A 26,628-nucleotide genomic window follows, 5' to 3' on the forward strand; every position below is an offset into this window, starting at 1 on the left:
TTTTAAAGTGACTATTGATCTGAGTTCAGTGGCACCTTTAAGATCAATGAAGTTTTATTCACAGTATAAGCTTTCATGTGCACACACACAAAAGCTTATACCTTGAATAAAACTTTGTTAGTCTTAAAGGTGCCACTGGACTCAAATGTCCTTTTTTTTGTTTCTTTGCTACCCACCTGCATCTGACTATAGGTCTAAAACCCATTTCATTGATAGTTTACTTTTTATTTTTCTATAACCATTACTGATCTTTTAAAATGTATTGTGAGATGTTCCAAAGAAAAGAATAAATTTCAATCTTGTAAGTAAACAAATAAATAGGTAGAAACAAGTGTGTGACATTTTTCAAACCATACCATTCTGTGATGCCCACATGACCTTTAATTCAGGGTCCAAAATGACAAGACTCCAGTGCCTTGTTTTGTCCACAGTGACACTGGCTCAATTTCTCTTTCAAGATTTAATTTTTGGCTAGGTTAGTTTTGTGATTGCTTAGCCCAAAATTCAGTTTTTCCATTAAAAATCTAGAAACAAAATATTTTACTCAAGAAATATAAACTTCTGTTTAAAAAAGGACTTACTTTCTGGTTGCTCACCAGAATATTTGAGCTTTCTTAATGGGGAGCAGAGCCTCTTGTGGCGCAGAGTGATAAGGCAGCAGACATGCAGTCTGAAAGCTCTGCCCATGAGGCTGGGAGTTCAATCCCAGCAGCCAGTTCAAGGTCGACTCAGCCTCCCATCCTTCCGAGGTCAGTAAAATGAGTACCCATCTTGCTGGGGGGTAAACAGTAATGACTGGGGAAGGCACTGGCAAACCACCCCGTATTGAGTCTGCCATGAAAACGCTAGAGGGCATCACCCCAAGGGTCAGACATGACCCGGAGCTTGCACAGGGGAAACCTTTACCTTTAATGGGGAGCATATTCAAAAGCAAAAGCAATCTTTTCTTGATGGGATGTACTGTTTCAGCAGAAACTATATGAAAATTGTTGTGATGAATGCTCTTCCCCCCCCCCCCACAATTATGCTTACACAGAATATCCCTAGGGAAAGCAAGTACATCTTTTATTAACTTTTTCCGTATGTTGCTTACTCAGAATTGTATTACCATTCAGGGATATACAGCTAAAGAAAAGGGAAGGTAGGAGAAAATGGAAACTGAGAAGGCTTACAGGAAAGTCAGAGAGAATGGAAATCTGAATTAAAATGTTGGCAAGAACCATCTCAACAATAAACATGAACACTGTGTCTAATTTTAGAAGGCCTGTGTGATGGCAAAGTGTGTAATACGTTTCTGACACCAAGTGGTCAGTTTGTAAAGCTGCATTGCAGAAATGCTTTGCATATCTTCCAGCTATTCAACGATGCATTGCAAATAATTGGCTCAAAATCTGCTTGCATTATAAAAGTGCCCATCATTTTTATGATAATTGCACCCTGTGCTTTCAGGAATTAAATTTCACTTCTTTTGGGGCTCAGTCTTTTAATAATTTAGATTTTTAACCTGGGCTATGTTGAAGATCCAGAGCAGAAAAATATGATAATGGAAGACATTTTTAAAAACTGCTAAATGAAATATCTACAACGGTTTTATTTAGTATTGCTCATGAGGTAGATACGAGCCGCAAAGGAGTGGCGGGATATAAATCTAATAATAATAATAAAATAATAATAAACTAACCAAGTGGTAGGAACCATGAGAACTTGCAAAGGACATCACATTTTCTCTTCTCACATTATTACCCTTCCCTGGATGCCCCCATAGCATCTCCCTGTTTCCTTCTCAACCACCACCCAACCTACCTTTTAGTTCCCCCATATCTTCACCTTTCCCTCCTTCCCTCCCCCTGCAAAAGCTATGGCCCAGATGAGCAGTGCTGGCTGTCAGGATGGGTCAAGTTATGTGTGGCCAGACACTGGGTCTAGTGGCACAATGAGAAAGGACTTGCAGGGGACACTTCATCTCCCCCCCCCCCCTTATCTCACTCCTCACACGTCTGCTGCTTTTCTTCCTCCTGGCAGCCGGTACATCCTCACCTTTCCCTGTTTCCTTCTCTCCTGCCCACCCAACAATCAATCCACCTTTTATCTGACTCCCTCATCTTTAGCAATATTTATTATTTATATTATGTTTATAACCCACCTTTCTGTACAATGTGGACACAAAACAACTTGCATCATTCTCTTCCATTTTATCTTCATAGCAGCCCTGTGAGATAGCAACGGTTTAGAATATGAAACTAGCCCAAGGTCACTCAGCAAGCTTCCATGGCAAAATAGAGATTCAAACCTTGGTCTCTTGGATCCTACTCTGAAACTAACCACTACACGTGACTGACTTTTGCATGGAGGCTGCTGTTGAACACTAGTGAGCAGTTGAGCTTGAATGAGTCATGAACAACTCAGGGTATCAGATGATCGCTGGTGGCCTGTATCTTATAAGGCCTCCCTCAAAGGTCAAACAACCCTGGAAAGAGTTCTGCCTCTGTCTTTTACTGATAGAAATCTAGGTAGCAATACTGTTGCAGTTGCCTAGCAACAGCTATAGAAGGCATTTATTTCTTAAAGCTGCATAGTGCTTCTAATGGGGGGGGGGCAGTTTAAGTCCCTTTTGTTTTTGTTTAGATTTCAGGCTATTCTGAACACCTAGGGTTTTTCTTTTAGTAGAAAGATCTGTCTTGTATGTTTACAGCTCCAGTCTCTGGATTTAAGTATCCACAAATTTGACCACATTAAGCAAATTAGATACATTGATTATATAAATATTACATTGAACACTATATAAAATCTTAGTTGTAGGAAATTGAGCATTTAGTCACTTCAGATTTTCTGTCTAGAAAGTACTATTTGTTGGATGAATTGTGGTAGTCATCTGTAGAATGTAACATGTGATAGATGAGCCATATGACTGGGGTTCCCAAGCTATGGCATGCTGGTGTGTGTGTACACATGTGCACTCAGACAATGATTGGTTTGCAATTATCACTGTGATTTTGTATTTTTAAAAAATTATCTTTCCCACACAGTTCTTTCTGTGTAGAATAATCTTAGTGTTTGAAGCAACTCTTGGCTTCAATGATTATTGTTGAACATATTAACACTTCTATGACCAAATACACTAGTGGAAAAAGAACAATATGACCATTTCCGCATGGTGGGGTAAAACGCAAGTGGCTTCCAGCTTGCAAATGCGGGACAGTAAATCTTGCATTTGCAGCCCTCCTCACAGGAGACCCCTCCTGCATTTTCCCTCTGCCCCATCATGGCTTTTTGCCTCCTGACAAGGCTGCAAGGGAAAGCAAAACTTACATCTCCCTCTGCTCCTTGGCTTGTCAATCACAGCAAGCGACCAATCACAGCACAGCAGTTCTCTCATGGACTGAAACGTTCTCCTCCCCCCCGAACCCTGAAATTAATTTTTTAAAGGCACTTCCGTGTTGCTATGCAGTAATGCCACAAAACAGATGCATTTTTAAGAAAAATCAACACTGCCGCATTGCTATGGAGAAATGCCAGAATGAACACCAGCATTCCCCCCCCCTTTTTTTTTTTGGTATTTGTGTTCTTTTGGACTTCTGGGTGGATTTCTGAGACACTGAACATGGTCCCTGGAGCCCCAAAATTATTGTGTGTATATGGTTGGCATTAAAACATAGTGCTCAGACCTCTGTATGATTGGGAGAAGGCTGTTCGATCACCTGCTCCCCTCTTTCCCAGCTCATTCCCCACATCCAGAAAATAGAAATGGGGCTGTGTTTTGCTTGCTTGATTCCAAAAGGACTGTGGACACTTTAAAGAAGATTTTCTTTTACATTTGACAATGTAGGTTTGTGGTCATGCTGCAACGCAGACCACATCATTACTTGAAGCAGGAAATGGAGAGAGGAGGGTGTGTGCAAGGGCGGGACAATGCTACAGAGACTATTGCACCTTTCCCCCTCGATACAGGCTTGCCTCTGGTAGCTCACTGATGGGATGCACGACTGAGAGTGGTAAATCCAGTTTTGGCGATTTCCCTCATCATGAGTTAAAAATGGCCAAAACTCGACCCAACTACTAGACAGCCTTGAGATGCAGGCAATGTCATGTGGAGGGGGCTCTAAAAGCTGCCAACATTCGTAGTCTGTCCAGGGGCAGATTTCTCATGCAGAAATGGTCTACCTTTTAAACCATTTATGAAGAAATTACTGCTGCTACCTTTACTCCACTAAACAAAAGATTCTGGAAACCTTTAGGTTTGCCTATATGTTTCTGAGCTGCATTATGCCTCTCAGCTGCCCTTATTTTTAGACCCCAGGAGCAGATTACATAGAATAAATTAATACAATCAACAGGATTGGACATTCAATAAGCAATGAAATCAAATTTGGGCTGTAGAGGCAACCAGAAATCTTAAGAAACAGAGCTGAAGCAAAGCATAAGAGTTATCATGGCACATTAAATGATACAAGATTATATAGCAGGATATAATGTAGGGGAAACATGTGGTACTATAGAATCCAGCCTCCTAATAATATGTCCAAGTACTTTAGTGAGAAATTTTGACAAAATGCTATTCAAAAGAAATTAAAGGGTACAAAAGAGCAAGCTTACATTAAATGTCTACAAAAATCTGTGATGTTAGGCCAGTGGTTACTAGGGGTATTGCTGTGGTGGCACCATGTTTACTCTTCCCAAAGGCACTCATATATTGATTTTTGACCACTTAAGTGCCAGATTAACAGTTTTAAAGAAAGATTTCAATTGACCCAGAAGGATGTAACTCAGTGGTGTCAAACCCGTTTGTTGTGAGGGCTGGATGTGACATAAATGTGACTTTTTTAGGGCAGACAATGTGTGTTATAAAACACTAGTAATCAAGCCCGCTGTAATCTAAATACAGCGGGCGCTAAACCAGGGAGCCCCCGGCAGTCGCGCGGAGTGCGGCTGCTGGGGGCTGCCTTTGTCGGGGGCCTGACGTGACAAGAGGTGCTTCACGCCTCTTGCCAAGTCAGGCCGTCGGGCAGGGAGCCCCCAGCAGCCGCGCTCCGGGCCTCCCGACGCATCAGGCCGCGATCAAGGGAGCAACTGCGAGCCACGTTCCGCGCGGCTTGCAGTTGCTTCCTTGTCAGCAGGGTGGGAATCGGCCGGGCTGTGTCAGGCCGCTGGGCAGGGAGCCCCCAGCAGCTGCGCTCCGCACCTCCCGATGCGTCAGGCCGCGATCAAGGGAGCAACTGCGAGTCACGCTCCACGCGGCTCACAGTTGCTTCCTTGTCAGCAGGGTGGGAATCGGCCCGGCCGATGGTCTGTCCAGAGGAAGGGGCCAATCAGGCCCCTTCCTCATCACGGACAAAGCCCTCCCACCAAGGGCTTAACGAATTATTTAGTCAGCGGCACCCGCGGCACCGCAGGCGTGTTAAGGATAATGTCAGGTATCAGACATATAAAATGTATAAAGGATAGCTGATAAGCTCCAATTTGTGTGTCCTCATTGTAAGACCCCATGAGCTGGGCAAGGGGGAGGTGCAGAGGAAAAGCTGCATGAGGAGACTGGTGCACCAGTGATGCAGTGCTGGGCAGACACTGTCATGCTGCCTACAAGACAGCCTGCTTCTAGTGCCATTCCTGTCTGGCTCACATCTCTGGATGGCAGGGAGTCCAAATAGAGGTAGATGTCTGCAGGACATCCCCTCACCTGTCACCTCCCAAGTTTTCAGCAAGCATTAAGCTTGTAGGATGACGCATGCGCATTTCCATGCGCCCACATGGAAATGGCCGCTGGACGTAGGGGCTTCCCTGTGGTCCACTGGCTGTAGGATGGCTGGATCCACCCATGCAGTACCCACACTCATTTGTGTAAAGATAAAAGCTGTGACTGACTTCCTGCCAAAACAATGTATAATCAATAGTAAAATTTCAAATACTCCTCAAGTTCTCTTAGCTGTTTCACTAGATTACTATATTCCTCTGATAAATAGAAATATGAAAGCTGTTCTGTTTACTGCTACCAGGGCATTAATAGCAAAAACTGGTAAAATCTTACAGTTAAAAGATATATCCAAAGAATATGGCAACTAGTAAAATTGTCAAGGATAGCACAGCTTGCATTTCTTAGGGATTACAGACAGAAAATGTAAATGTTTTATAAATGCTGGAAACTTTTCTTAGATTTGTTATCAGACACTATATGTTAACTAGAGTTGTGGATCTTTGTTGTGACAGTCCGTGATATTTACTAATTTCAAAAATAGACTAGTTAATAGTACTTGAACAACAAGGATGGTAAGATCATTTTCATGTTCTACAAACTCAAAACTGATAAGCAAGTTCCTGCTGGTTGGCAGAGTTTGCTGAGCCATGTTTGCTTCCACCAAAAAAATATACAGCAGTTCAATTAGTGGGTAAAATAACTGTATGTGTTTCTCAACCATCCCATTAGAAGTGAGAAAATGAACTGAGATTCTGTCCATTGTAAATGGCTAATGTAAAATCAGCTAATGAGTTTGCCAGATTTGTGGTGCAGGTCAAAGCTATTTGTTATATTAGATCCAGTGTGGGATCGTAGTTGAGAGTATCAGACTAGTATCTGGAAGACTCAGGTCTGAATCCCCACTCATGCCACGGCATCTCAACAGATGATCTTGGGTCAGTCACACTCTCTACCTAGCCTACCTCACAGGTACTTGTGACAATAAAATGAAGGTAAATAATGCAAGCCCAATGGGGTTGAACTCTTTTTTTACGAGGGTGAGATCAGAAATAAATGTAATTTGCCGGTTTGGGCCAGTGTACCATAAAATGTAATACCAGGTACCAGAGATACAAACTTTATGAAGGTTAGCAGCTGATAAATTCTGAGTTTGTAAGTCCTCACTGCAAGGCCTCATAGGCTAAAGGGGTGCAGAGGAAAAACCCAGTGGGTGAATTGGAGAGCCAGTAGTGCCATGCTGGGCAGTTGCCCCTACCATGCCTGGAGGGAGCCAAATCCTTTCCCCAGCCTTCCCCCATCGCCAATACTGTGAGTCAAAGGATAAAAATGCAAAGTGGCTGAGTGTTGTGAACTCGCCCCTACCCATAAGCCTCCATGGAAGTGGATCCAGAAGACAAGTTGAACTCACCACCTGCAGGAACAGGGGACTAGCCCAGGCACAAGGCCACATGCACAGTGGGACCCAGACCAAGGGCCATTCCGCACCAGGATCTATGTAGCAAATTGGTTGCGGAACGAAAATACGCCATTTTAAATAGTGGAATTCGTCGTTATGCATACCTGCCTTTGTAGTGGAATCCAGTTGCGTTTCTAACGTTTCCCGCAGGTTTCCGGTCTCAGCAAAAATCGCTAGCCAGGAAGCGATATTGCCGAGATTTGTCCCGCCCCTGGCCATCAAGCAGCCAATGGGCGGCTGTTATCATGCTCCCAAAAAGCCCCTTTAAGGGGCTTAAGGAAGGTTTAAAGAAAAGCACATTGCAACAAATCTGCGTTGATTCGTTGCAACAGAGAGACTCATCTAGATAGCTGATGGTGTTTGAGCTGCCGTTTCATCGTTGCCACGCTCCCCCGAGTGAAAAGAAATATCCCCCCCCCCCCCGCACGGGCACCATTTTCGGCCGAAAATACAGTGAAAAATAAAGGGAAAATAAACCAGCAAACGGGGCTGTGTGTTGCTTCGTGCTTGGTGACTTAAAACAGCTCTGGGGAGGGACTGCAGCCAGGGAAGCCTCGCTGGGTAAACGAAAGCTTGCCGGTGCGTTGATCTCCGCTTGCTCTGAGAGAAAAAAATGGCGATCGCTTCGCCGGAAGATCAGAGGAGAGAGCTTGGGGGAGGGACTTTGTTGGAACCGCAACAATGTTAACGCACAGGTCTTTTTCACTAGTGTTGCAGATTGGTTGCAAGAGTGTAGTGCTTTCCGGAGGGTGAATCCACTTTTTGGGATTTCCCTGAAAGCTCTACAACGAAGTCTTTTTTGCGGATCGGTTTCAGGAGTGTTGCAGATTGTCAACGATGTTGTGCATAACAGCAAAACAGTAGCGATTTCAATTTGCAACCATTATGCAATTTTGAACGAGTGCGGAATGGCCCCAAGAAAAGCCCAATAAGCTAAGATGCTTGTGCAACAGCAGCACATCTGGCCAAGGCTACCAGGTGATCCACAGTGGGGCAATACAGGGGGTTCAAGCCTGAGATCATTAGCAAGCCTTGTTGTTCTCATGCGGCAGCAACTACTCCAGGGCAAAGGCCACCAGATCCTCTTATGAGAGAGGGTGCTGCACACAGAAGGCTACATGTGTGGCAGGGAGCCTGGGCCACCCAATGACCAGTACTGACAGAGATAACTTCTGAATCCACCAGTTTTACTTCTTTAATGCTCTCAGAGTTACAGACTTCGAACTGGTTTAACTATATTGAGCAAAAAATCCAAATGCTTGGCATCTCTTTGGATTCACTGGCCTTGCCACCTGCAACATCGATATATAACATTATAAAACACAGAATATTAGATATTGCATTTCAAACGCTGAATGAAGCAGCTAGAAAAATGTGCTCTCCACTTTTTTTAGGTATCTCTCCAGCATCTGATAAATTAGCATTCTATTTCTCTCACCTTGTTATTCCCCAACAATGCAGGGCTTTTATGCTTGCCAGGTTTAACTTCCTCCCATCAGCAGTTATGGAAGAGAGATTTCAGAAGATTCCTTACATACAGAGACACTGCCCGTGTAAACAAGGTTCTATAGAAACCATACAGCACGTCTTTTTTTACTGTCCCATATACAATGCCATTCGGGCTAAAGCTCTAGATTCACTCCTAATTAAATGTATTGGCTACTCTGATAAATGCAAGGTACAGTTCCTTCTTTCCATTCAGGATCCAGATACAATTGATAAAGTGGCTAAATTCTTACAAATGGCAATTAAGCTCCGTGAATTTAAGAACCAATTGACTGTATTCTGATTTGTCTTATTTTCCATACCAATAAAGGTTGTTGTTGTTGTGAGAGATAACTGGCACTTATCCCCCACAAGGCAGTAGCCCCACATGTGTGAAAGCCAGCAAATGCTCCGTGAAGGAACACCACCGAGTTACATGCTTGGTGGCAGGACGAAGTCTCCGATGGCCAAAGTACCGTTTCTGCACAGGGGGGGGGGGGGGGTAGTGTCAGCCCCAGCAGAGCCTCCTCTGTGCCCCTCCCGGGTGCAAACGCCAATGGCCGCAGTCCCCCAGGCCAGCATCGTTACTACTGGAGGCCAAAGTTTACCTTTGTCACTCTTGTGTACCAAATAAAAGCTTTCTGAAAAGTTAAACCGTCACACTGTGTGGAGGGCACTTCCCGGGAACCCCGTCACTAGCCCTGAGCACCGCCGCCCAAACGGAACAGCGGGAAGCAGGACGCGGGTGTGGGCAAAGAGTGAAGCTGTACCACTGGCCTCCCCCGCCCCCGCCCCCGCCCCCGTGCTCCTGGGCGCCCAAAGGTCTGGGCGCTCGAGCTCTGCTCCTGCTGCCATTGGCGGAGGGCTTCGGCCGGCCCCGGGGAAAGACAGGCTCTGCTCCTCCCGGCTGTCTGGGCCCGACGAGCACCTCCTCGGCATCAGCGTATCCCCCGCAACCCCACCTTCTTCGCCTCCCTTTTCAGGCCCGGGAGCCTAGGCAAAGCTCCCGGCAGGAATGCGATCCCCGAGCAGGGCAGATCCCGCGGACGAGACGCCACCCGTCACGCGGCAAATCCACTGGCGAAGTCTCCAGGCGGACGCGGGAGGCGAGCCGGTGGAGCTCCGACAGGCCTCCTCGCGCCTGGTGGTGGACGCCGCTGGGAAGAGGGTTCTCTTCGGGGCCCTGTACGAGCAGCAAAAGACGATCGTGGTGTTCGTGCGGGTGAGAGACAGGACTACGCCGCGCCCTGCCCGGTTGGAGGGAGCCTCCCAGGTGGCTCTCACCAAGCGGCCATCCAAGAGCCTTGCCAGGGAGGGGGAGGGGGGGCTCCAGGAAATGTTGGGGATCCACGTTCAAGAGACCTTCCGCAACGGAGAGTCCTGATCCGTAGGAAATCTCGAACTGCCATTCGAAATCTGGCATCCTAGGGACAGGGGGCCTCGATCCCAGGACCCCCTGCTGGGAAGCAAATCCCACTGATCTCGGTGGGATTAATTTGTAACTAAGTATCTGTAGGAGCTGCCTGAGCTACAGTTAGGCACACCTTGTTTGAAGTAGGCCCGAAGAAAGGTGCCCCTCCCCAAATGGCAGATCATAAGAGCAATCAAAATGATACAAAATAGGGCATGAGCCTTTCAGTTCTCCAGAACTCTTTATCATGCTGGACCTTTTAAGGGAGAGACAGGCAGAAAGGAAAGATGTTTCAGGCCCACCACCCTAGTGCATCCTGAGTCTTCAGGATTCCCTCAACTGAGTCAGCATCCTAGTCTGAAATGAACACACACATTGCTTTTTAACATCCAACTTGTTGAGGAATCCTGGAGAACTCAAAACTTGCACACTGTTCCCCAATTTGCTTACTTGGTTTAATATAAATAATGATTATGTGACTTTAGGGTGGGAGAGAAAGTCATGTATCAGTGGGGCTTGTATTTGCACAAACGCACACATAGGTTCAGGCTGTCTGTGTCTAAGGACCAGTAGCACCTTTAAGACCAACAAAGATTTATTCAAGGCGTGAGATAGCTCACGCCTTGAATAAATCTTTGTTGGTCTTAAAGGTGCTACTGGCTTATTGTGCTACTTCAGACCAACATCGCTACCCATTTGAATCTGTGTCTAGAGAGGGTCATGGCTGTGCTAAAATAGATGACACAACCCTGTAAAATCTGTAACTGAAACAGAGTGGGTTTAGTGACACTGGTGTTACTCTAATGAAAGTTTAAAGGAATCTGCTGGCTGAAAACAGTACCTCATGAGACTGGGGGCTTTTCTGCGTGAGTTTTTTCCTGTACATTCTAGTTCCACACTTCTTCAGTCTATCTCCTGATTTTTCATGCATTTTTGTGTCTGTAGGTTTCACGTTTGTTTCCGGGGGGGGGGGACGCCCAGGTGTTGTTTTGTAAGACCACTTTTACCCCTGTCTTCTTCTGAAAGCTGAATTTGAGTTGGCCTTTTCCTTGTGTATAATGTTTCTATTGGTCTTGTTTGTTTGGGGTTTTTTTGTCCCATCCACCTCTAGCCCACTTTTCAATTATTGGGCTGTCATCATTATTAAACTGCTCACCCCACTCCAAATGAGTGATTTAAAGCAGTGGTCCCCAACCTTTTTATCACCAGGGACCACTCAACGCCGGGGACCACTCACCAGGGACCACTCAACGCCTTTTACTGAGGCCCGCTGGGGGGCGTAGTTTACTCCTCTACTCTCAACCACTGCCCTAGCGCTCTCTGATCACTATGGTAATGTTTAAACATCCCTTCAAAATAAGATACAGACACGCCACAACAATGAAGTGTGTTGTAAAGGGCTGGGGGGGGGGGAGAAGGCGTCCTTCGAGGCCCACCTCCAGTTAGTCCAAGGACCACATGTGGTCCGCAGCCCACAGGTTGGGGATCGCTAATTTAAAGGATATGTTTTTAAAAGAAAAAAACCCTAAAATATGGAGAGATGAATAACTCACGGGAGACGGAGGGGAAGTAAGGTGCCTTTCTAAACAAAAGGGGACCAACATAGGCTTGTTCTTTATCATATCTGTATCTTGTCATTCATTCCCCATAGCCCAGTTTTAAACATTTGCTTAGTTCCATATAATTTATACTGACTGTTTGGAGAATTCATCTTTACTTGCATCTTCAAATTGCTTTATTGAGTTCCTGTTGTATTTTCCTCTGTGTTGGCCTTTTTAGAGCCTGTGTGTGTACATCATTTATTTTTGTCTCTTTTCAGTTTCAATTACAATTCTGTCAGCTTCTGTTATTTCAATTAAATAGATCCCCATTTATTTTCATTTGTCCCAGTAAATGAATATGTTGGCTGCACTCTGAAATCACTCCTGGGTTTTTTTGGTCCACAAAGGAGGGGGGGGGGGTAATTCTTTGCTGTAAGGTATTCTGTGGGAACAAGTATGAACCCTAGCCACTGAGCCCAACAGTATTCGTTCCAGTTTCCAGGGGTAAAATATCATTTAGGTGACTTCAATTTCCCTATTAATTGTAGGACCTCATAGTTCTATTGCAGTCAAGTGTTCTGACACTTCCCTTGGGTCTTTTCAGCATTTCTTGTGTTATGCCTGTAAGGAATATGTGGAGGATTTGGGGAAAATTCCCAAGGAATCTTTACAAGTAAGTAAAATCTTCTTTAAAAATTCTTACTATGTTTCAAAATTTAGGAGGATAATATTACTGTTTTAAAGTAGACTGGTCACTGTGTAATACACACTGTGAATGAATTTTGCTCACAATATTTTTGGCTTTCTTAACATTGGGGGACGTTCCGCATTCGTCCAAAATAGCACAATGGTTACTAATTGAAATCGCTACAGTTTTGCCGTTATGCACAACATCGTTGACAATCTGCAACACTCCTGAAACCGATCCGCAAAAAGCGCTTCGTTGTAGCGCTTTCAGGGAAATCCCAAAAAGTGGATTCACCCTCCGGAAAGCGCTACACTCCTGCAACCAATCTACAACACTAGCGGGAAAGTTCTGTGCGTTACCATTGTTGCGGTTTCTGCAAAGTCCCTCCCCCTGGCTCTCTCCTCTGATCTTCCAGCGAAGCGATCGCCATTTTTTTTTCTCCGAGCAAGCGGAGATCAACGCACCGGCAAGCCTTCGTTTACCCAGTGAGGCTTCCCCGGCTGCAGTCCCTCTGTTTAAAGTCACCAAGCACAAGCATCGCAGAGGCCCGTTTGCTGGTTTATTTTCACTTTATTTTTCACACTGTTTTCGGCCGAAAATCGCGCCCGTGAGGGGGGGGTTTCACTTGGGGGGGAGCGTGGCAATGATGAAACGGCAGCTCAAACATCACCTGCTAGCTGGATGGGTCTCTCCTTTGCAACGAATCAATGCATATTCATTGCAACGGGTGTGTGTGTGTTTTTTTTAAACCTTCCTTAAAGGGAAAGGGGCTGTTTGGGAGCATGATAACGGCCGCCCATTGGCTGCTTGACGGCCAGGGGCGGGACACGGCTTAGCAATAGCGCTTCCTTTCTAGTGATTTTTGCCGAGACCGGAACCCTGTGGGAAACGATAGAAACGCAACTGGATTCCACTACAAAGGCAGGTATGCATAACGATGAATTCCACTATTTAAAATGGTGATTTTTCGTTCAGCAAACAATTTGCTACATGGATCCCGGTGCGGAATGGCCCTAGCTATCGAATGCTCTGAGTTTAGATTAGGAGAGATTTTATGAGTTTTAAGAAGCCCAACTTGTTTTTGTATTACATATTTGTGTTACTTTGTTGTTGTTGCTAGGTGTGAAGTCATGTCCGACCCATCGCAACCCCATGGACAATGATCCTCCAGGCCTTCCTGTCCTCTACCATTCCCCGGAGTCCATTTAAGTTTGCACCTACTGCTTCAGTTACTCCATCCAACCACCTCATTCTCTGTCATCCCCTTCTTCTTTTGCCCTCGATCGCTCCCAGCATTAGGCTCTTCTCCAGTGAGTCCTTCCTTCTCATGAGGTGGCCAAAGTATTTGAGTTTCATCTTCAGGATCTGGCCTTCTAAGACTGACCGGTTTGTTTGCCTTGCAGTCCAAGGGACTCGCAAGTGCCTTCTCCAGCACCAGAGTTCAAAAGCCTCGATTCTTTAACGCTCGGCCTTCCTTATGGTCCAACTTTCGCAACTGGGAATACCATAGCCTTGACTAAACACACTTTTGTTGGCAGGGTGATAGCTTTCCTCCCCAGGAGCAAGCGTCTTTTAATTTCTTTGCTGTAGTCCCCATCTGCAGTGATCTTGGAGCCCAGGAAAATAAAATCTGTCACTATCTCCATTTCTTCCCCATCTATTTGCCAGGAATTCAGAGGGCCGGATACCATGATCTTTGTTTTCTTGATGTTGAGTTTCAAGCCAACTTTTGCACTCTCCTCCTTCACCCGCATCAACAGGCTCTTTAGTTCCTCTTCGCTTTCTGCCATTAGAGTGGTATCATCTGCATATCTGAGGTTGTTGATATTTCTCCCTACAATCTTGATCCCAATTTGTGACTCCTCTAATCCCGCCTTTCTCATGATGTGCTCCGCATACAAGTTAAATAGGCAAGGCGACAGTATACAGCCTTGCCGAACTCCTTTCTCAATTTTGAACCAATCAGTGATTCCATGTTCAGTTCTCACTGTTGCTTCTTGACCTGCATATAAGTTTCTCAAGAGACAAATAAGATGCTCTGGTATTCCCATCTCTTTAAGAACTTGCCACAATTTGTTGTGCTCCACACAATCAAAGGCTTTAGCATAGTCAATGAAGCAGAAGTAGATGTTCTTCTGGAACTCCCTAGCTTTCTCCATGATCCAGCATATGTTGGCAATTTGATCTCTAGTTCCTCTGCCTCTTCGAAATCCTGCCTGTTCTTCTGGAAGTTCTCGGTCTACATATTGCTGGAGCCTAGCTTGTAGGATTTTAAGCATAACTTTGCTAGCATGAGAAATGAGTGCAATGGTGCGGTAGTTTGAACATTCTTTGGCATTGCCCTTCTTTGGGATTGGAATGTAAATTGACCTTTCCAATCCCGTGGCCATTGTTGAGTTTTCCAAATTTGCTGGCATATTGAGTGTAGCACTTTTACTGCATCGTCTTTTAGGATTTTGAATAGTTCAACTGGAATGCTGTCACGACCACTAGCTTTATTGTTGCTCAGACTTCCTAAGGACCATTTGACTTCACATTCCAGGATGTCTGGCTCCAAGTCTGTAACTACCCCATTGTGGTTATCAGGGATGTTAAGCTCGCTCTTGTATAGTTCTTCTGTATAATTTTGCCACCTTTTTAAAATCTCTTCTGCTTCTGTGAGGTCCCTACCATTTTGGTCACTTATCATACCCATCTTTGCATGAAATGTTCTCTTCATATCTCCAATTTTCTTGAAAAGATCTCTGGTCCTCCCCATTCTATTGTTTTCTTCTATTTGTTTGCACTGTTCATTTAAGAAGGCATTCTTATCTCTTCTAGCTTTTCTCTGGGATTCTGAATTCAATTGGGTGTATCTTTCTCTTTCTCCCTTGCCTTTCACTTCCCTTCTCTCCTTAGCTATTTGTAAAGCTTCCTCAGACAGCCATTTTGATTTCTTGCATTTCTTTTTCTTCGGGATGGTTTTAGTTGCTACCTCTTGTAAATGTTGCGAACCTCCATCCATAGTTCTTCAGGCACTCTGTCTATCAGATCTAATTCCTTAAATCTATTTGTCACCTCTACTGTATATTTATCAGGGATATGATTTAGTTCATACCTGAGTGGCCTAGTGCTTTTCCCTACTTTTTTCAATTTAAGCCTAAATTTTGCAACAAGAAGATGATGATCTGAACCACAATCAGCTCCTGGTCTTGTTTTACTGACTATATAGAACTTCTCCATCTTTGGCAGCAGAGCACATAGTCAATCTGATTTCTGTGTTGAGCGTCTGGTGATTTCCATGTGTAGAGTCGTCTCTTGGGTTGTTGGGAAAGAGTGTTTGCTATGATCATTGTAGTCTCTTGACAAAATTCTACCAGCCTGTGCCCTGCTTCATTTTGCCTGTTATCCCGGTTATCTTTTGGCTTCCTTCTTTAGCATTCCAATCCCCCATGATGATAAGCACATCATTTTTTGGCGTTGCTTCTAGAAGGTGATTTGTGTTACTACCAACTTGCTAATAGTTCTGTTAAATTATTGTGTCCTCTGTCTCCATTCCCTGTACCTTTCTCTATGTTATTGATTTGGGATAGTCAACAATAATCAGCCTAGAAAATATATGTTTCATCAGTAGACCTAGAGAACAGGTCTACCAAAATCCAAAAACATACCTGCCTTCAACATCATTGTATCTTTTTTTGTGATAATACAAATATTGTGTATCGTTTGGAGAAACTGCAATATCCACAGCTGGTTAATCCAACCTAAATGCTGACATGGTAAGTATTAGGATCATTCTATCAGAACTTATAACAGTTTTGAAACTTATATTCACATGGTATTTTTGTTTAGGATGCAAATGTAAGACTTGTCGTTATTGGACAATCATCACACCACCATATTAAGGTAAATATAAGTGGAAATTCATTGATAGATTTATTTTAAATTCAGACATCTTTATATCTTGGCATTCCTTGTTTTTCTTCTACTCCACAACAATGCCAGCTAAATAGTGTTCATACTTGTAAGAGATACAAAATAGGATGTAGTTATATTTGTAGTAGGAGGGGGAGGTTGATTAGCCTATCTTGCCAGGTTAGCTTGCTAACTGATAATGTTATATTGTAATTGCTGTTGAGGGATTTTAATGGATTTTATTGGGTTTTTTAAAATGTTGTAACCCGCCACGAGCCGTAAGGGAGTGGCGGGCAATAAATCAAAAGATAATAATAATAATAATAATAATAATTTAATAATTGTATCAAATCAAATTCATACAGTGTAATTATTAGTGTAACATGTGTGAATCAACTCCAAGCACATAACTAGGGACTGATTTTCCATATTTGTGACTTCAAGTGGTAAAGCCAAAGTGAAAAAAAATCAATAGTTGTAGTCTAGAAAGGGTCTATTACATCAAAACACACTTGAATAAATGCAGATGGCTTCCACAGTCCTTGCTTTCAGGTATCCTAGAACAAATGTTAAATTTACTGAAAGCTTAAGTGAATATACTTTTTATGCCATCTTCAGTCAGCTGCATTTGAAATGTTGAGCTTCCATGCATCGAACTGGAAATAACTCTTTTATAGCCAAACCCACACACTTCTAACTATGAGATGATGTACATGACCCTGCTAGTCCTGCTAGATCTCTCAACAGCTCTCGATACTATCAACCATAGCATCGTATCAAGCCACTGTTCAGCAGTGGGATTAATGGGTCACCATGTTATGGTTCAAGTCCTATGGGGGGGGAGGCGGGTCTCAGTAGTATTGTAGGTTTCCTGCTCTGTCTCATGGCTGTTGGCCTGGCGGGTTCCACACAGTTCCATCTTATCCCTCATGCTATTTAATATATATATGAAACCACTGGGAACGGTCTGCAGGAGATATGAGCTGTGATGTCATCAATATGTGAATGATACCATACTCTATTGTCCTTTTCCATCTAATTTTGAAGATATCGTTGATATTCTGAACCAGTGCTTGAAGTCAGTAATAGGCTAGATGAGAGTGAACAAGAAACTTAAACCTGATAAGGCCGAGGTTCTCTGAGTTAGTAGAAAAGCAGACCAAGCTCTTGAAATCACTGATGGGATAATACTCCCCTTGAAAAGCCAGGTTCATAATTTGGGAGTGGTGCTTGACACAAGGATCATCTTAGAAAATGAAGTGGCTGCAGCATCTGGAAGGTCTTTTTGCCCAGCTTTTGCTTCAACTGGTATGTCAGCTGCACCTATTTCTGGTTCAGTCAGATCTAGCCACAGTGATTCATATCTTAGTTACATCTAGGCAGAGCTATTACAATGCTCTTTAGTGTTCAGAAGCTGCAGAATGCTACAGCTGTGCTGCTGGTTAGCCCTATATTACAGCAATTACACTTGCTACCAATCCACTCCTGAGCCCAATTCAAGGTGTTAAAGGGCTACATGGCTTGGGACTTGGGTACCTGAAAGACAATCTTCTCCCATTTGTTCCTGGCTAGAAATTAAGGTTGCATGCAGAGGCTGATCCACCAATCAGATAAGTTTTCAGATGGGCATACAAGAGGGCCTTTTTGGTGGCAGCCCCATGATTATGGAACTGGGGACTCCTCCCTTCACTGTTGTTTTTCAGGAAGTAGTTGAAGACAGTTTTGTTTAGGACTGCACTTGACTGATTTAGTTTTTATTATTGGTAGTTTATTTGCTTTATGTATATTGTAAGCTTCCTTGAGTTCTACAAAGGAGAAAGATGGCTAATAAATATTTCTTTACAAATAAGGCCTTAAGTCTGTCATGCAATACAACCCTGTGTTTACACAAGAGGAAGTCCCACTGAATTTAATAGAATATTAGAAGTGGGCATAGAAGTGCAGGGTTTTTTTAATTTTCAAGGAGGTATAAAATCCTTTCTGATTATTGTTCTGATATTTACATATTTCTTGCAGCCATTTTGTAATCTAACAGGTTACTCCCATGAAATGTTTGTAGATCCTGAGAGGGAGATTTATAGAACCCTTGGCATGAAAAGAGGGGAAGCATCCATCACATCAGGTATTATCAAATGCAAAGATCGGAGACCACAGCTCAGAAAGAAACAAGCAAGAGTAGCTACACCATTCTTACTGTATTGAATATAAAGAGGGTTGTAGGTATACTCTTAAAATTAAAAAAAATCCCCAAACTGGCTCCATGAGGACCAAATATGCTCAAAGAAGCACAGACTAGTCCTATCCATGTGTTAAAGTGAATGAACATAGAGCTGACCTGTATGTTCGTACACCTGTTAAAAAAAAGAGAGAGAGCTAATGCACATTCACTTTACAAATGCAACCAAATACTAGTTCTTGGATAAATATCAGGTTTCAGTTACATGTTCAGCTGTATATGCATTAAATGTAATATGAGAATTACTGAATACATGTATATAAAATAATCAAGAAAAAGAGTTGTTGGTTTTTAGACCTTGCTTTTCACTATTCAATGGTATCTCAAAGCAGCTTACAATCACCTTCCTCTCCCTACAACAGACACTCTATGAAGTAAGTGGGGCTGAGAGAGCTCTAAGAGAACTGTGACTGACCCAAGGTCAGCCAGCTGGCTGCATATGGAAGAGGAGTGGGGAATCAAACCTGGTCCTCCAGATTAGAGCCCACTGCTCTTAACCACTATACAGTGCTGCTCTCAATCATGTGTATATGGGAAGAGTATTTCCAAACCATTTATTCCCCCCCCAAAAAAAATCATAGGACCACGTTTGTTCCTTTTAATAGCAAATTTAACCGTGAAAGAATTCCTGTCATGAAAGCAGTGAAGGGTGCTCAATTACAGACAAGGTTGGGGTTTCTGTATGTACAGGCATGCTGAGCATGCTGATTTCTATTTGAATGGTGAGAATAAATTCAAGAGGAAGAAGATGGGGAAATAGGCCTAAGGGGGAGGCTTGGGTCAGAGGGAGTGTCCCAATTACTGTTCACCTCCCCCATGACTTTTCACAGGTTCTGAGCTTGTATCATCAGCAATACTATGAACAGATACACCTATGAATTGCCTCCATACATTGCATAATTTCTAGTGCAAACCCCAGGGTTTACAAGAAGCAACTTGCATATATAACATATTCATAGTTTATTATTCCACCAGCAGATTAGGAGCCCTCCCCCAACTATTTGCCATAACAAAACAAACCCACGCTGCACATGTGCAGCAGGGTTTTTCAGATGGGCTTTTCATCAGCTATTCAGACAGCATGATCTGAAGTACATTTAATTGCTGTTAAGACTATTGATTTCAGTTGAATGATGTGCTCTGTACAAGATTACAGTCTAGTGCACTTATGGAGCAAATATAAATTCTCAAGTCAGGCATGTTTCATCTTCTGTCTTTACACTATTTCAGTGCAGAGTCCTCATGTCAAATCCAGCCTCCTATCAGGAAGCATTAAGAGCATGTGGAGAGCAATGGCTAACCCTGCATTTGATTTCCAAGGAGATCCAGCTCAGCAGGGAGGAACTTTGATTTTAGGTCCAGGTAAGACTTTTAAAATAATAATAAAGATATTCTGTTTATGACTTGTCTTTTCTCTCCTGGCCAAACCTCTCAAAATACAGAAAGATTAGCTTAATATAGTTTTACATTTATCAGCTCTTAAAATGGGACTAGGATTGCCAACAGACCTGGAGAAAAATGTCCTTTCCTTTTATGTCTGCTTTATGAGCTAAACTTTTCCATGGCATGGAGGTGAATAATGTTGCCTGGTAAATCCATCACATTAAGCTGCTATTATAGGAAGAACATTTTTTTCTAGGCGGTTGACATCCTGAGAAGAGACAGAACAGAGGACTCTTTTTAAAAACTCAGCAGTGAGTTGGGTTGCAATCCTAAACACTTCCTTAGGAATAAGAATCATTGAATAATGTGGGAATTACTTCAGAACAGACCTGCTTAAGTTTGTCCCCCTTTGATTGTGAAAGTTGAGGTGACAGATCAAAAGCTGTCATGGAAGGCACAACTTGGGGAATACTGATGTGGTAATAAGTTATTCAATACTTTTGACAAGCACTACTGGATGCAGTATTCTGTTCATGCACTGATACTTTCTGCTTCCTGTTGAAGTAACTTAGAAAAGGCACTGAGAGGGCCTCACGATGTGATACTGGTTGGAGAGGTGGGCAAGAATCAATGGCAAGACAGTCCACTGACATATTTAGGGAACGGTGACCGGCATTCATGCTCTGGGCATCATAGTAGATGAGGGGATGCTGGGCTCTGTCAAGCCCCTGCAGGTGATGGAAACCATGTGACCCAACCAGCCCACTCCCACTGACACCCACCCCAGTGGGCAAGGATGGCTCAGCGATGTGTACATCAGCCATGGGTGGTCTGCCCCCCCCCCAACACTGGGGACCTGAGGCTGGGCATGGTAGTTGCTTGCATCGGACAGAGAGATACTTGACAGCTGCCCAGTGTAAACTCCCATGACATGCCCTTTGGTGCAGATGTCGTGTGGCTGCCAGTCTCCCATCCCAGTTTCTCAATGGCAGGGATGAACCAAGGCACTTGGTTGGAGCAGTGGGATGTTAGACGCCAGGGAGGGGGCCAAGTCACTGGCAGACTTTTCTCTGTAGAGACCCTGCCCCCAGTCCCTACATCACCAAGTGCCACACACCTACTTGCCCCATGTGCAAAATGAGGTAACTATGCATCTGGGACAGTCAGCAGCCCTTGTTGTAAATAGTGTACTTTTCACTTAGGCATAGACTCCTTTAGCTTCTTACAATCTCCATAGTGTTTTGTAATCATTCTCTGGGTCATAAGATTGCTTATAATAATTTCCATTTTACAAATGTAGAAATAAGGATCAGTAACAATCATTTACGAAAAGATGTACAGGCCATATCCAGACAATCTGATTTTTTCCCCTCACAATAAATGCACACAACAAAACAAAATCAGAGTTCAGTGGCACCTTTAAGACCAACAAAGATTTATTCACCGTGCGAGCTTTTGAGTACAAGCACTCTTCCTCTTCCTGCTTGCACTCGAAAGCTCACATCATAAATAAATCTTAGTTGGTCCTAAAGGTGCCACTGGACTCTGATTTTGTTTTGTTGTGCTGCTTCAGACCAACACAGCTACCCACTTGAATAAATGCACAATTATTATGTATTGTTGTTGAAGAGATCCAGGAACCATTCTTCTTTTCTGGCAGGGTTAAAAACAAAATATGCTATTTCATCACTGGGGGAACATGCAACTATTTTACTAGAGAGTGTTTCTATTATACATACAGGTGTTGCACAGCCACTTACCTTAAAGGTATCACAGATGACTAGTAGACAGTACATAGCTTTAAAGGGAGAGTTAGTGGCAAGTCCAGCCCTGCTATTTTATAGATCTTGTTTCACTGTTTTATTTTGTCCTGTACAATTCCCCCTGCTCAGAGATACAATGCATATCTCCCATAATTTATTTCTAAAAGAATTCCACTAATATTGTTGGGCCAGATTTTTTCCTTTTTAAAAGACCATCTGCCCCTGCTATAAGGCTATCCCCTTCTATTTCATGGTGATTTTTTAAAATGTGGTAGTGTAGATATGGGGATAATAAAAATGTGGTATATTTTTGTCCTTAAATGTGAGCTAATCAACACAAGTGCAAATAAACTAATCAGGATGTACATATGAGTTACATCTGATAAAGCAACATAAGAAGGCCAATCTTAATCTCTATTAAAAAGCAATTAATCTGTAACTGAGGTTGAATTGTAACCAATCATCTCCTAAATCTACATCTAACCTACCCATACAACATGGTATGGGAAAAACAGGGATGCTGTAACAATAGTTTGTACAGAAATGTATAACAAGAAGCCTTGCTCATACATCCAATTAGAGAATCTGGAATATATTTTAAAAGAGCTTTGCTTATTCAAACTTTGTAGCAGCACAATTCTCCAAGATTTAGTTGTTAAAGGCTAAATAGAAATGTTTAGATCTGATAATAAACTAAAGTGTACATTCATTTCATTAAAGTATAACAAGCAAACCAAAAACCATTAGAGACTTTTAATCTTTTATTCAAAAGAATAATTATCTTTATTATGTAAGACATTAAAAAGTATAGGCATTTAAAATTAACCCTACAGTTAACCCTACAATTAATAAGCACTAAAATTATCAACGTTTCTAACATTGCATGTTAATTAGAACAGTAATACTAAAAAATAAACTAGGTTTCAATTTTTTGTCTCATAGCTGTTGGGAATTTTCAAAAAGCCCAAGTCACATATACACAGAAATCTCACCTAATCTTCTTCTGAAACTTCCATCCATAGAAATCTGATTTGCTTATAATGGGAATGTATATTTATTATAGAAAAATATGTATCATCTTCCTCTACATCTTTTCAATCATAATTATATGATTACTATCTAGATAAGTGACTGGTTCTTAAATGTGAGCTAATCAACACAAGTACAAATAAACTAATTAGGATGTACATATGAGTTAAAGGTAAAGGTATCCCCTGTGCAAGCACTGAGTCATGTCTGACCCTTGTCAGACATGGGGTGATGCCCTCTAGCGTTTACATGGCAGACTCAATACGGGGTGGTTTGCCAGTGCCTTCCCCAGTCATTACTGTTTACCGCCCAGCAAGCTGGGTACTCATTTTACCGACCTCGGAAGGATGGAAGGCTGAGTCAACCTTGAGCCGGCTGCTGGGATTGAACTCCCAGCCTCATGGGCAGAGCTTTCAGACTGCATGTCTGCTGCCTTACCACTCTGCACTACAAGAGGCTCTTACATATGAGTTACATCTGATAAAGCAAGATAAGAAGGCCAATCTTAACAATCTCTGTTAAAAAGCAATTAATCTTACTTTCTAGAACTGTTAATTAATAATATTTAATTTCTTTCAGGTAATGAAGTCCACTTTGTGCACCTTGACAAGAATCGGTTGGCTCATGCTCCCATTAATGCAGTTTTGCAGCTTGCAGGAGTTCAAACTGTAGACTTTACAAACAGAGCTCATATTATTGATGTATGAGTTGTCGGAACAAGAATTACCTGGATGGTCTGCTAAATTTGATATACAGCAATGAAGTCTATTTGTCAGAGGTATAACACTAAATGGAACATTCCTGTCTATTGACTGAGGTGGTTTCTAGTGGATAAAAGACTTCACATTTGTGCGTTAAAGAAATTGGTGTTGAATAGCAAATTGTATGTTCAAGTATGCTGGACCCAAAAAGACTTTGTTATATTGCTTTAACTGTTTTCAAAACAGGATCAAACAAACAATGTTATAATAAATGTAGGTTATGGCCTGTTTCCAGTATAAACTGTTGTTGTAATGCTTTAGTAGTGGCATACTACAATGTAATAAATAAACAGAAGGAAGGGAAGGTACATACATCCAGAAGGTAGGACAGTATTTGTGAGTAAGTTTCCTTTAACTTTTGCAGTTTTCCCTTTTTCTTCATCTAGGTGAATTCCTGACTTTCTGGAGGGAATGCCCATTTATGTCCAAATGCATATCAGGGCATAAGAGAGATTTCATCAAAAGCCAAGAGTTTTGTGGCATTATAAATGCTAGAATGGACTGTGGCTTAGCCTAAGTTCTGCTGGAATGGTTGCAGTTAAAGCCTAACAACACTTAATCATCTTTAAACAGCCCTGCGGCACGGCGCGCCGCAGACTGAATAAAAGAGTAAGGGCTGTGTGGGAGGAGTTAGGGCGGGCCCTGTCCGGGATAAAAACTCGGAGGGACCAATCAGGAGCCGTGAAACCCAGAAGTGTCCATCCCGGGCCAAGCATCCCGTGTCCATCCACGCGGCTCCCCATTGACTGCTTGCCCCGGCCAGGGAATCACCGCATAGACTGGACTGCCAGCCGATGCGGTGAGTTCTCTGGGGGGCCGCGCTGCTTTCTCCCGGCCACTGGAGGCCGCTCCCAGGTCCGAGAGAACGCCGTTGGTGAGTTTGGGGACGGTGGGGGGGCGGGAGCCGGCCTTCTTTTGGCCGTGCTGCCCACCATGCGCCACATATGCCACCCGTCTCCCTTTCTACCGACTCGCTGGCCCCACAGCACTCGCAGGGAACACGGGCACTTCCAGGGACCCTTGCCCGAACCCCCAGGAAAGCCGGAGTGCCTGCTAGCGCCCATTGTATTTTTGCTACAATGGGCTTTATTCCTAGTATGCAATAATTTGGAAATTTGAGCAGTTTTAAATTTTCAGTGAAAGAATGACTAATTTTTGGTTCTCTATACCAGGATTAGTCAACCTGTGGTCCTCCAGATGTCCATGGACTACAATTACCATGAGCCCCTGCCAGTAAACTCTATGATTCTTTTCCAGGTTCCCTTAAGAACTGATCCTAACCTTTAAAAAGGGAACTTTGTGTTGCTGTTTACTGACTGCAGCCACTCCAAAAGCCATCTTAAAATACCTACTACTGGTTCTTCTTCCCAAACTTTATCAGGAAAGGCCAATAGACATCCATCGACATATACTATGGCAAATTACATAGGACAAACAAGTCAGTTACTTCTTTGTTAACTTTTGTAACAATTTGTATCCACAAGACCAGTCTTTAATACCTCCTGGCTTCCAAGAAGCTATACACTGCAGACTTTTAGTTTTTCTATTCTGTCCTGAAAGATCTTTCTTGGCCTTTCTGGTTTTGTATTTTGAACTGAACATCCTTTCTGACAAAAAGTCCTGGAAAAAGTTCTTGGTGAGTGTTTTGTGATAAATTGGATGGATTCTAATAAAAAGGTATTATAATGTTGTTGCTTTTTTCATGGACCAACACAGTTACTTACAATTTAACACAATGCTTCAATTGTAGTTTCAGTTGTACACAATGCTTCTACAATCCATGAAATTTTAATTAATGCAATGTGATCAAAGTTTGTGCAAAAGTAGTTACAGTTGTGATTAAAATAGGTTTATCAGTTCATAGTCTGTGTTTTACGTCTCCTAAAATCATTTATGAATGTACATAAGGAAACAGAAATATGATCTTTTTAATATCCAGCAGATGGCAGGCATCTCCTAAAAGGAAGCAAAAAAAGCAGAAGGCATATTTTATGTAATATAGAAGATGATGGTGTGATCCATGAAAGGGGAGGCAACTACTTACATCAAGCTTTAATATTACATAAATGCTGTTGGAGTGGTACAACTTTCTTTAAGGAACTGTGTTTGTTCAATAAGTACATTTTTCTAACCACTTTTCCACTGCATTAATTAGTGAGGCCATTCAAAATATATAGTTACCAGCAAGAAATGATAATCAGCAGAAACAACTGCTACTTTAGAACAGCTCTTTTTTTTCATTATGATTTCTGTAGGAGAATTTTATAGTGGATTCTATTTCTTGTTTTCAATAGAGATTCACTGATATAAATGTATCAGAAGTCTGTATCACCTGTATTAGAATATGCTTTAGGATGCTTTGGGCTGATCCTGCGTTGAGCAGGGGGTTGGCCTATATGGCCCCTTCCAACTCTATGATTCTATGATTCTATACAGGATTCTTTGAAAAATGAATTATGGCAACAAACAGTACTATGGTATCTTAAAGACCAGGTTTACTGTACCTTCAGCTTTTTTGTAGTCTAAAGTCCAGTTTCATTGTGTGCATGATATGCTCTATTGGTTCACAAACATATGTATGAGGATATGTGCATGATCCTGTGTGCATACACACTAGTATAAAGAAAAAAGGGGGGAAATGAAGCCAACTTGTATTCATGGCCTTTTAACTTAATTAATTTCAACTGTGTGCATATGCACACACCAAATAGGGACATACTTCATGAATCTTACAAAATGTGCTAAGGTCAATAAAACCATGTGCTCCAATAAACTTTCTTGTCTTTAAGGTGCCACAAAATTTCATTTATTTATGTTATAAATCCAGACGTACTCTCCTGGATTTTAGCTGTGAGTTAGGATTAACTACCCAAAATTACCCTGCCAACAAAGGTGTGTCTAATCAAGGCTATGGTCTTCACAGCTGCAATGTATGGCTGTGAAAGTTGGGCCATAAGGAAGCCGAGCGTTAAAGAATTGAGATTTTTGGACTGCAAGGCGAACAAACCGGTCAGTCCTAGAGGAGATCAGCCCCGACTGCTCCTTAGAAGGCCAGATCCTGAAGATGAAACTCAAATATCAATAGGCAGATGACACCCAGCTCTTCCTCCTGATGGACGGCTGCCCTGACTCTCTCCCAGAAGCATTAGCCATTTGCCTGGAAGTAGTGACGAGATGGCTTAAGCAGAGTCGTCTGAAGCTAAATCCTTCAAAGATGGAGGTCCTGTGGCTGGGTAAGAAGGGACCATCTGAGGAAACGCACCTGCCCAACCTGGATGGCGTAGAGCTCACT

General features: G+C 42.8%; 1 protein-coding gene across 1 annotated transcript; it reads left to right on the forward strand.

Annotated features, from left to right (window-relative positions):
* The first annotated feature begins 9,457 nt into the window (after positions 1–9,457).
* Positions 9,458–25,199, forward strand: PRXL2C (peroxiredoxin like 2C). Its single transcript, XM_077344541.1, has 6 exons — positions 9,458–9,852; positions 12,187–12,255; positions 16,102–16,155; positions 18,181–18,286; positions 19,631–19,762; positions 23,155–25,199. The coding sequence occupies exons 1-6, from the start codon at positions 9,646–9,648 to the stop codon at positions 23,280–23,282; spliced, it is 696 nt and encodes a 231-aa protein (XP_077200656.1). The 5' UTR covers positions 9,458–9,645; the 3' UTR covers positions 23,283–25,199.
* Positions 25,200–26,628: the final 1,429 nt, after the last annotated feature.

The sequence above is a fragment of the Paroedura picta genome, chromosome 7 (genome assembly GCF_049243985.1).
Source record: "Paroedura picta isolate Pp20150507F chromosome 7, Ppicta_v3.0, whole genome shotgun sequence".
Classification (NCBI taxonomy): Eukaryota; Metazoa; Chordata; class Lepidosauria; order Squamata; family Gekkonidae; genus Paroedura; species Paroedura picta.

Coding starts and splice junctions, on each gene's coding strand:
- PRXL2C (XM_077344541.1), top strand. CDS start 9,646: ATGCGATCCCCGAGCAGGGCAGATCCCGCGGACGAGACGCCACCCGTC. Junction 12,256..16,101: donor TTCCCAAGGAATCTTTACAA/GTAAGTAAAATC, acceptor ATTTTTGTTTAG/GATGCAAATGTAAGACTTGT. Junction 18,287..19,630: donor GGAAGCATCCATCACATCAG/GTATTATCAAAT, acceptor ACACTATTTCAG/TGCAGAGTCCTCATGTCAAA.